At 40.9% G+C, this 11963-nt stretch overlaps 1 protein-coding gene across 2 annotated transcripts in view; it reads left to right on the top strand.

Moving 5' to 3' along the window:
- The window catches only part of LOC138246450 (putative methyltransferase DDB_G0268948), a 182185-nt gene extending 178224 nt beyond the window's left edge, over positions 1 to 3961 (top strand). For both annotated transcript variants that reach the window (XM_069201064.1, XM_069201065.1), the window contains exon 8: positions 2168 to 3961. In XM_069201064.1, the coding sequence (XP_069057165.1) occupies positions 2168 to 2258 (91 nt within the window). In that variant the 3' untranslated portion in view covers positions 2259 to 3961. The remainder of the gene's footprint in view (positions 1 to 2167) is intronic.
- Positions 3962 to 11963: the final 8002 nt, after the last annotated feature.

Genomic DNA, 11963 nt, shown 5'->3' on the forward strand with positions numbered 1-11963 from the left:
CCGAAAGCGACTCTTCAGCAGTCCAAATGTGCACTCCAGCACATTGCGGGTTGCCCCGTGTGCTGCATTGTATCTCCGTTCAGCTGGTGTGGCAGGATTGAGGTAGGGTGTCATCATGTAGGTACGCACTGCATAAGCACTGTCTCCTGGAAGGGACAGAGGGTATATTGAGTAACTGAGCCATCTGACATCAGAACGCCATCAATGCACCAGTGTACAGAGGGACAATACCTAGTAGATATCCTTCACCAAACTCCCCAGCTAGCAGTCGTGTGTGAATCCCGCTGTGGCGAAAGATGTATGAATCATGTGTGCTCCCTGGGTACCTAGCCACGAGATCAGTAATGATGTAGAAGGCATTGCATATCACCTGTATATTCATTGAATGTTGGTATTTTCTGTTGCGGTACACATACTCTGTGGTGGATGGTGGACATATTGCCACTTGTGTCCCATCTATGGCACCTAGGACGTGGGGGAACTGTGCTATCTGAGAAAGTTCAATTTTAGTCTGCTGTATTTCCTGTGGGGTGTGGGGGAATCTGATGTACTGGTGTAGTTTGCTCAGCATGGCGTATATAAATGCTTTGAAAAATCTCGAGAGGGTACTCTGTGACACCCCTCCAGCTGCTGCTATGACCCCTTGATAGCTCCCTGAGGCGAGTAGGTGGAGGGAGCATAATACCTGCACATGGGTGGGTATAAAGTGAGTCCTTAGTTTTCTGCGCTGCAGTATGGGTTGTAGCTCAGCTATCAGATCAAGTATCATGGCTGCGTTCAACCTATACCTCTCATATATTTCCTCCTCTGTTAGGTTAAAAAGTGCGCTCCTGTCTCCTCCTCCCTCTCCTCAAACCTGCTAAGATCCTCATCCTCCTCGCCATGACGTAGAGTGCAGCCATTGTTGAAAAGAATCTGAGGCATTCTGGGCCTCTTTATTTAGGTTGCACCTGGTTACCACCTGGTTTCACTTAGTGCAAAATGCCATTCTGCGAAAAGTCGCAATTTGTGATTTTTTGATGCATCTCTTTGCGACTTGGATTTTGCGACTTTCAATTTGCGATTTGCAATTTCCTACTGGAAATACCGAATCGCAAAATGACTCTCAAAACCAGGTCACAACGCAAAAAATCGCAATTTTTGCGATTTCTTATTTTTGGTCTGCGAATGCTTTTCATGCATCGCAGGCCATTTTTTTGCACTCGCAAACGGACGATTTTTGAGATTCGCACCGTTTGCGAGTGCAAAAAAGTTTCATACATCTGGCCCTTGGTGTAGTAAACGGGTGCATGCACCCGTTTGACACAGGCTGCAATGTCATGTCTGCAGAACCCTTTGCATGGGCTCCCTATGGGTGGCAGAATAACTGCTGCAGCCCAGAGGGATCCCTGGAAACCCAATGTTCTGGGTACCTAGGTACCATATATGAGGGACTTACATGTGGGGGACCAGTATGACAATTGTGGGAAGCAAAAAGGTACAATTTAGAGGAGAGAGCAAAACTACTGGGGTCCTGGTTAGCAGGAGCCCAGGGTCACAGTCAAACATACTGACAACAGGCAGAAAATGGGGGTAACCATGCCAAGAAAGAGGGTATTTTCCTACACTATCCTTGCTCAAGACTGGATGATTTGTGTGTCAGTCTCACTTTCTTTGCTATTATTTCTGGATTTCCTTGCTTGCTCTGTTAGACTTATACAGAGGAGCATTTTGGTTTCACCATTAGTAGATTCTTCATTCTTCCTGCTCCATATGCAGCACTTCACCTGTGAAAACACAGCCACACTTAAACAACAACATTTGTATTGCAACCTAGTGGCCACTAGAAAATAACTTCAGCATAAATGTGGAGGATGCAACTTAGATCTCAACAAATACTGAAGATTACAATAAACAAATATTCGTAATGCCAAGCAGTATCACTTGTATGGAAAGGTAAGAGACCGATTGGCATTCCCAGTGGTTGTTATGCTTCAACAGAACTGAGGCAAGAGATGTCCAAGGTAGTTATAGTTAGGTTGTGTTGTGTTTATATAGATACCTAGATAGAAATGGATATGAAAAAAAGAGCAGAGACTGAAGATATACATGGTTATTCACTTTGATATAGGTACTAACTGAGATATGCTCTACACTTCATCTTTTTTCTGTCTCTTTCATACTACAGGCTCCTACAGATCATGGGAGTGTCTTCTCCAGACACTGAATTGGAGATCCACAACAAATATATCTGTGTTTTGGCCTGCAAGTCAAACTGATACCTGAGAAGACTTGGAAAACGTTGTAAGAGTGTGCTTAATCTAAAGAAACATCAGACAGTTACTCACACAATTTCAACATAATCTATCTTCATTAGTTATACTCATTAATACTGGTGAATGTACATCCAGATACAAGTATATGTAAACTACTGCAGCATGGAATTAATTAGTTATTGTGAGAAAGATGGTTTTTTAACAGGACAGAGGCCTGGAAGAGTAGGTCTGATGTACAAAGACTTTCTTGCACCTGGAACGAATACTGCTTGTATCTGTATTATCATATGTATCTTGAAAGTCAAAAAAGAAACCATTGCACAAGAAATGCCATCATAAAACAATTTGAGCCTCATTATGAGTTTGGTGGACCAACGACCGCCACACCCAAGGTGACAGTTGGACAGCGGCACTCCTGGGGGTCCCACCACCAGATTACAACCCTGGCAGTTGGATACCAGCGGGTTGGAGGTAGTCGGAGTCGTGGTGAGCCACAGCAGCACTGAGTTCAGAGTCGCCATGCTTATCATGAGTCCTCTTTCTGCCAGCCTTTTCATTGCGGGGTCCCTTCCATGAAAAGATTGGTGGAAAGCCAATGCTGGAGGACACATGTGACCCCCTGCACTGCCTATGCCAAGGTAGTGCAGCCCCCCTCTGCTAGCACCCTCAAAATGCACACTGTCTGCTCTTCAGACAGTGCACTTTCTGAGGCTGCTTTTGTGCCATGACTTGGCCTCAGCTCCCTTAAGGGAGCTGCGGCCAATGCCATGGCACTGCTATTGCCAGTCTGACTAGCAGAAATGTTGTAATGCAATGTTTCCACCGGTCAGCACAGTGGAAACATCGTAATATCACTGGGGAGGGGGCACTGGTATGAGGACAGGCTCCTCCCCACGGCTTTGGTAGTTGGGTCATTCCGACCGCCAAAATCGTAATAACGCCCTCAGTGCCTGACCTAAAGAAAAATGCTTCTTTGAAGCTATTTTTTCTACCATGGAGAAATCCACTTTCCTGCTGGCAAAATACTCATTTGGCCATTCTATGAACTATTTCTTTAATTATTAAATGGTTCACATTCTTGCTCTACCTAATGTTTTAATTTGTTATCCTACTGCCTGAACTCATATTTTTCACGTATTTCCATTGAATTGTTTTAGGGAAAGTAGTTTTAGAGAAATTTACTTTTCATACAGATAAGAAAAATAAGTCCAAAAAGATATCCTAAATGTTCCTGCTTTTCAAGTTTGTTTGGCGATTTTAATTTTCTAATCTCAAATGTGTTGGTGATGTGTGCTAGCATTACTAATTTAAGGTGATGGCAATGTTGACTATGAAAGCAATAAAAATATTTAAAAAACACCTTTACCAAGTGGCTGAACAATGTTACCTGATGTATAAGCCTGAGAATGGATTTGTAAATTGAGAATGTTAGGCCACTAATTTTATACATGCCACAGTCACCTGCAGGATAACTTCATAAAAAGTCAGTAAATATTGGAATACCCATATTTATTTTTTATTCCCACTTCTGATACTTTTCTTGAGAATACTGACTATTTTGTTGCCTCTGAGCTCTGGGGTCTCTTGCTAATTTATTCCATTTTTACCTTGTCTTGTGTTTGTCTATTAAATCACCAATTTGTCTTGTGAGATTCATGCTAATATGTCTCATGGTGAATCTACATAAAGGTAATTTGTTCATCAAATTGAGTGCCTTAATTATTACTGGACTTATTCTGTGCAATATTTTCTCTGCTTTTCCAGATTAGTATTTTCCTTTGTTGATGACCAGGGTTTTTTTTCAATGTACATTTAATGATTTATGTTCAAATTCAGAAATTGAGTGACCTGTAGTTTTACTTGTACATTCATGGTTTAATTACTGACTGAAGTGTCAATTAATGATGATGTTCAGCATTGTCCCTCGTGGAGCCTACACTATTATGTTCTATCTAATTCTATTTTTGCATAGATCCCCCACTCTCTCACTGTAGACAATCATTGTCCACTTCTGCTCATTCTGTATAGAACTCCAATATATCGTGCTCATATCTGAAGTTAATTTCTGAAGTTCACATACATCAACAATATGTTAGCATGTACTCTAGCAATAAAAACAGTCACTCGTATTTATTTCCAACCATTCCTCTTTGTTGAAGGTTTGAAAAAAAAGCCATGGATGTTTGTTTTGGATACAATAGACAAGAGTGCTGGATTGAACAATGTTGAATCTCCCAACATTATTTTGCCAAGATTTAGATGCTAGTATAGCCACAGAGGTGAAGATTAAAACATAGCTTCTTCATAAAGAAACACCACACACCCAACATGGGTACCAAAAAAGCAAACAGGTAAACATTCAGACATAACAGTCTAGTATTTTGACCCCTTATTTCACCCCTCCTGATATCATCCATTACACCACTGCACATACAGGCTTCCCTACAAATAGGCTTAGAAGTTCTTACAATGAAGCCTCTCAAGGAAAGCAGTCTGATTACTTGATTATGCAATGAGGCAGGTAAAAGTCCTAATTCCCTTTAAAAAGAAGAAATCACCTTCAGCCTGGTCTTAGAAGGATTTAGAGCAGTCCAGCAACTGCACGATGAAACTGAAGAAGAAAACAGGACAGGTTGGGAGGGATAATCTTTTCCTCGGCCTTCTTAATGGAGCCTAAACCTTGTAGCATGATAGTGTGGGAGGTGTTACCGTAGGTACACAGAAACTCTAAAAGCTTACACCCTTAATATTATGTTACCAGTACTCCCATTGGTGGGTTAATTTTGTGATGGTGTTAAATCTCAATTTCATGAGGAAATATGTCCCAGGGTAAGGTACAAAACAGCACATTAATAGTACAGTCAATTAAGTAAAGACTGACTCAGTAAGTGAGTTCTAGGACAGAATTAGAAAATTCAGAAAATGTTACTACAAAAATGCAAACAAAATTGTAAGTGCATGTGCATAAAGTCATTGACATGAAGGCAAATCAGCAATGAGGCAGTACAGAAATAAAGGCAAAAAGAAGATTATTCTAAGTCCCAAATGAGCACTAGCCTTATTCACATTGGAAAGTCATCTGGCTCAGCCCCAAATTTGAGGGTTTGTATAGCAATTATTCTCATAGGATGTAATAAAAACTGCAGATTCATCATGGTGTGGGCAAAATAATGTAATTTCAGCACAGCAGAGAACAGACGTAATAAGCAGCATACAACCTTACCACCTAAACACTATCCCACTGTATGAATATTGATTCAGCTGGCTGAAATCATCCGCAGGTGGCAAAACAAACTGTTTACAAAACAACAGTGCCATAGTATTGAGTATCTAGGTTTAGGAGGAACCTTAATGTATATAGACTGAAAAGCTCTATGATCCAAGAAATGCTTTCCTAATGTCTCACCCTTCACCAAAACATGGCACACTGAGATGGACAATCTATAGGCACTAGCAACCCTATAAGTTGTCACACAAAAAAAAAAAAATAGAAAGATTACCACTATTATGGGAGAGGCACAAATGGGATAAATGTGGTGTTCCAAGCACCAACCTATACAGGTTGACCAGACATACATGTAGTTCACCTAAATACATGAAACTCAGGTGTCCCTAATGACTGGAAGTGCCTCTTGAAAATAGCCTAGAACATTGCAATATTCCCTGACATTCTCTGAGCCATAAATTGAAGACGGCCCTGTAATCCTAAAGTGTGCTGGAGTCGCATTGGATTCAGAGGAAGATGCAGACGACGAGGTACTAAACTGCCAGAATGGAGTTATCAGAACTAAAAATACCTTCCCTCTCCTGACATAAAGCTGAGTTCTGACTAATACTGAAAAAGAAGGGAAAGCATATCCGGAATGGACCTGTATGACTGAAAAAAGTCATCAATGCCTCTTGTTCCAGATCCAGCCTCCAACTGAATAAACCTTTCTGACTGAGAGGGGAGGAAAACACATCAATTTGAAATGGACCCTAAAGAAACTACAACTGGAACTGACCACAGTTTCCCTGATTCAAAAGATTGATTTTGTTTTAAAGGAATCTCGACCATCCGTCATTTTTGGAATATGCTTTGGAATATGCTGTTTGGACAAAAGTGCCAAAAGTTACAAGCAAGATTTGCCAGACATTTCGAGCAAGCTCCCCAAGCTTGTTGATATACCTGACTGTACTGACATTCTCTATCCATGGGAGAACACAGTGATCTGACCTACCTTGAACAAGGAACCAGAGATCAGGTCCAAGGGGTTTATATTATCCTGGCTTTCATCTGATGACCCTCTTTTGATAAACAACCTCACGACATGTCCTGGAATGTGATTCAAACATGGTATCTGTAGACTGGCTATCACTAGATCTTGCATTACATGCTTCCATATGGAAAAGGTTTCAATTCAAATCCTCTCATGCATCTAGAGAGAGGGAATCTAATGTTGAGTAAGGGAGCTCCCTTTGCAAATGAAAAGCCTTCAGCCACTGAAGATGAGTTGCCAAAATTGCCTGAATGGATGCAGTCAGTACAGCAAAAATCCTGGCTAGCCTGCAAATGGATAATCTATCTATCCTTACCATTGTCTGAATTTCCTTCTTTGGAATTTTGGAAAAAATAAAGATACCCTCACTGAATATATTATGAAACCAAGAAGCTGCATCTTCTGAGAGAGAATGGTTATTGGCCTGTTCTGATTGAAAAATAACACCAGGTTATACAAATCTGTGAATGCCATTTGAGGGTAATGCTGTAGTACTGTCTGGTACTGAGATAGCAACATGCCCAGGTACAAGGTCAGTTTTACTAGTTTCAACCACAGATGAGTGGCTACTAACATTAGGGGCTTTGAAACCACTAAGGGGAAAAAGACAGACTGGTGGACTTGGTCCTCTCTGCAGAATCACTTCCAAACTTTTTGCCTTCACCCCTCCTATTCTCTGAACTTAATTTTTGCTGGCCTTAGGACTCGAGAGACTTTACCATTGATAACCAGTGTTAAAGTGTTTGTGCTCTCTCCTTAAAATATGTGAAAACTGGCTTACACCCAACTGTCATGTTTAATATTCTTAGAAGACCGTACCAAAGTAATACTGCATGAACCCAGGGCCTGTAAATTAAATGCTACTAGTAGGCCTGCATCACATTTTATCTTACACACTCAAGCAGTCCTGTATACCATATATCAGGTCTGCCATTGCTGCCTGTTGGCAGTATTAAACTGCCAGTTTTGCCTGGCAAATAAATTCATTGACAGGCCTAAAACACCCTTTTTTATACATAGCATTCTTAGTTTAGGTCCATAGAGTAGGGAGAAGTATATTTAACAAGTTGGACGTGTAATGTTATGGTTTACATGTTCTGGTAGTGAAAGAAATCCTAGATTTGTTTTTTTATTACCAGAAGATCAACCTCTACCATAAGGGTAATCTAAATACATTGAGCAAGTTACACCTTTTGTTTTTTGCCAGGTAGAAATGTCATGTTTGGTGTCTAGAGAGTTGTAATTAAAAGCCCTCTTTAATGGTAAAGTCAGATTTGTAATCGCTAATCTGAAAATGGGACGTTGGCATTTTCTTGTCCTAACCATTTGGTGCCTGCAACCCCTAAAGAGGAGTTGCAAACATTACCTGAATGGATGCAGACAGTACAACCACAATCCTGGCCAGCCTTTGAATGAAGAACTTATCCACTGGCCTATTGTGACCCAGGAAAACCTGTGCCAGGACAGGGAAGATGAGGATGCCTGACACCTTAGAGGGGTGGAAACCTTTAGAAGCTTCGTCCACTTAAAAGTGGGCACCAGATATAAATATTGGAACTTGGACCTCCACATCTTCAGTATACTTCTGGGCATGTGGACTGTGCAAGGAAGAACGACTGCTGTGTTGCTCAAAGGACTGCCAAAAGGACTGCTTTGTTGCTTAAAAGACTGCCACTTGGCTGGTCTGCTGTTCTGAATGACTCCTGCCCTGCCCTGCCCTGATGATGTGCTGCCCTGCTACCCCCGTGCCAGGGTGAGAAGAAATAGACATGCAACTCTAACCCCAGGACCCCAGAGTGACTCAAAGGGCTAGTTGGCTGGCCTCCTGAACATGGATATAACAGTCTTCCAACAACCTGGAACTCAGCACCTGAACTCGCCATCTGTGAGTCCTACCCTGCCAAGTAGTGCCACACCAGTCCTGGACCCATAGAAGTGGGAGTGAATGTGCTCTGTGATTCTAGCAGAACTGACACATCTCCTCTACTGCCTGGTGCAACCCCAAGCAGAACCGATGCATCTCTTCTACTGAGTGGACTTTCCTGGTGCAAAGACTGCATCACCCTCACAGTATGCAGTCTCCTCAGAGGCACCACTGTGCGATGCATCATCGACATAGGCCCTCACACCTCATGCCTTTCATTGATGTCAGCTTCAACAGCTACCGACGAGTCCACATTGTAAGCCCTGTAGCTTCTTTGGAATCCACCAGTGCGCAGCATATCCTCAACACAGGACTTCGTAGAACGAGCCTCCTCATCAACAGCTTCCTTCACGACAAAGCAGGACCTCACACCACAGCTTCACAGCTCCTCAGAACTGACACAGAGTGATACATCTCTGACCCAGACCTTGTATTGCCTCAGCTGGATGATGCATCCTCAATGGAGAACTGTGCAGCTCTTCACAAGCAGGATTTCACGTACAACTGGCCTGGCTGGGTCCCTGTAGGTGGGCCCCATCCAATACATATGGTCTGAACTTGGGACTTTGTCCTGGTCTAGTGTGACTAGATATCCACAGGTGGTACTTTGTGGTTTTTGGTGCTAGTTTCACTTAAAACTTTAAACTTGCATATTTCTGGTTCTACTGATTGGATTCTTGTCATTTGCTCTTCTTTTATTCATTAAAATTTACCCTGTCTTCCTAAATTGGTATGTATTTTTCTTCTGTTGTGTTTTTACTGTAATACTGTTTTAAGTGTTGTAAAATACTTTACAGGTTGTGTTTTAGGTAAGCCTGACTGCTCTGTGCCAAGCTACCAGTGGGCTGAACATAGGTTAATTTTGGGTTTTCTTGTGCTTTCCCCTGACAAGGATTGTGGTTGCTGCTTGAGAAGGTTTTTACCTCCATCAACCAGTAGCTCAATTTATTACAGTTTCCTTCTATATCATAATTTCACCTAACAGAGACTCAAATGTTCACTCTACCATCACAAAATATATCTCAGGATGAAACATCTGGGAACTGGGAGACGTTTCTAGACAATTACCTTTGATGTGTGTGAAGTTCCCTGCTTCCCCTACCCTGTCTCCAAGCTGCATGAACAATGCAGTGGTGACATGTCCTTTCAGGTAATGAATGGCACAGCCTATTCAGTTGCAAGTGATTCTGTGTCTACCTCACCCCCCGTCCTGCCAGTGATGGCATTTCCAGTCATACCTAATCCCTCTATTGTTGGGATGTCTGGGAGGAAGCAAACCTATGCCCAAGAGAGTGACAAGGACCTTGCAGAGGCAGAACAGTTCTAGACGTGGAACAGTTTAAAGAACAAAAATACTTGAGAAATAAGTATGATGCCTTTGTTCATCCAAGCGTACCCTGTTTCTTTAGTAGATTGTCGTTCCATATAGGACTGTTGAGGATTTGGTTGGTAAGTGGTGGCTTCAAAATACTACAGGCATGAGAAACAGTTCTAGGTAACTAAAATTTTGGGCGGTGGGACATAAAAAGCATATGTTGATGACAAACGTGTGAAAGAAGACCACATTCCAGATAGAGCCATAACTTTTGAGGTACATTATTGGTTTAGACATGTAGGGCTGTATTTGATTGATACCAAATGCCTTATGGTAATTAAGAAAGTCTGGTAAATTTGCACCACCTAGGGAATTAGGAAGTTTTAATTTTGAGAGAGAGATTCAAAAAGACTTACCTTGCCATAGAAATTTGGACAGAATTGTCATCATGAGCAATAAGTTGATAAGGAGAAGAAGCACAATTTTTATTATATCAAAATCCCCTACCACAAGGTACAATGGAGATCATTTCAGGGACCAAGTTCAGAGCGTGTCAGATAAAAAATCGGAGTTACCCTTAACTGTGTCCTTGAAGGCACCAATGTGCCATATACCTAAACATTTAATTTTGAAAGAGCTCCAGGATAGGTCTGCATCAACAAAAACAGATCTGGAACAGTGCATGTTAAGAGATAAAGCTTCAGTTTTAGTGGCATTAAGTTTATAGCCTGAAACATCAGACTATGTATGAAGTTCATGAAATGAGGCAGGAAGCGGATGATCTGGGTGTGACATAAATAAAACAATATTGTTCGCATACGGTGTAAATTTGTTGTGTGCATCATTAATTTGAAAACCAGTAAAGTCCTCTGAAAGTCCATAATTCATGAAGAAAGAGTTCAAAAGCCATAATGAAAAGTATTGGTAAATAGTGGGCATCCCTGGTGAGTACCTCTATTAAGAGGAAAGAAAGGGGATCAAATACTATTTGTAATAAATGAAGAGTATGGTGAGGAATGTAGTAATGATATAAGGTGTTGAAAATTAGGGCCAAAGCCTTACCATTCCAAGCTTTTGAAACACCAGTTAACTTTAAGGCCTCTTCTGCATCTCATGATAAACCACCAAAGGATCTTAGTGTTAAAGGCCTTATTAATGGTATTAAGGAAAGCACAGGAATTATCTGCAACATTCCTATTAGGAATAAATCCAGACCGGTGTACATCTACTAGATCAGATATATAGGGAAGCAAGCGAAGGGCTAAGATTTTTCCATTGATTTTACAGTATGTGTTAATTAAAGATATGGGTCTGTAGTTTGTTGTATTAAGTCAAGTCCTGATCTTTTTTAGGAATCAAAAGTGAAAGATACAGAAGCAGAGTTTGAAATTATGAAGTGAGTAAGTAATGTGAACAGTTTGGGGAAGGGGATTTTGGCATATTTGATATAGAATTTGAACGTGAAGTCATCTGGACCTGGTGCCTTAACCATAGGGAGTGATGATGTAATGAGTCCTGCAAGCTTAAGTGGTTAGTGTAATGACGAGAGATCAATTGTTGACAATATTCTAGGTCTGAGGTGGGAAACATAATTATTGAGGGATTCTTCTAATGGAATATGTTTTGGAGTATATAAATCCTTATAATAAGAAGCAAAACATGTTGCAATAGCTTTATCCTGTTGTCTGTGATGGATTTTATGGTTGTTTTTCTCTTCTATGTTTTAAATACTGAGCTAAGAGGCATACAGCCCTATTGTTACCTCCATAATATCTTTAAGAAAGATGCCACATGCTTGCTCAGTGGTATATGTCTTAAATTCTAATTTGGCTTTAACCAAGGCCTCAAGGTGAATTTTACAATATTTCTGAGCATAGTAATCATGCTCAAGGGATTTTATACGTGCAAGGATGTGAGCAGACTTTTGTTGTGCAGACATATTTTTGCAATGCACATAGCCTATAATAAACCCTCTTGATACTGTCCTGAAGGCATCCAACGCTGTGTGAAATGGTAATTGGTTAGTATAATTAATTTGAAAGTACTCCTCAATAAAAACTGTAGAAGAGGCGATGAATTTTTACATTTCTGGGATGGACATTTCTGTGCACCTGCAAAGATATCCAAGTCTGTTATTACTGGTGAATGATCTGATGTCAGTATAGAACCAATTTCAGAATGAACCATTTGCTGCAGTAGATCTTTATTAA

This window comes from Pleurodeles waltl, chromosome 7, assembly GCF_031143425.1.
Source record: "Pleurodeles waltl isolate 20211129_DDA chromosome 7, aPleWal1.hap1.20221129, whole genome shotgun sequence".
Classification (NCBI taxonomy): domain Eukaryota; kingdom Metazoa; phylum Chordata; class Amphibia; order Caudata; family Salamandridae; genus Pleurodeles; species Pleurodeles waltl.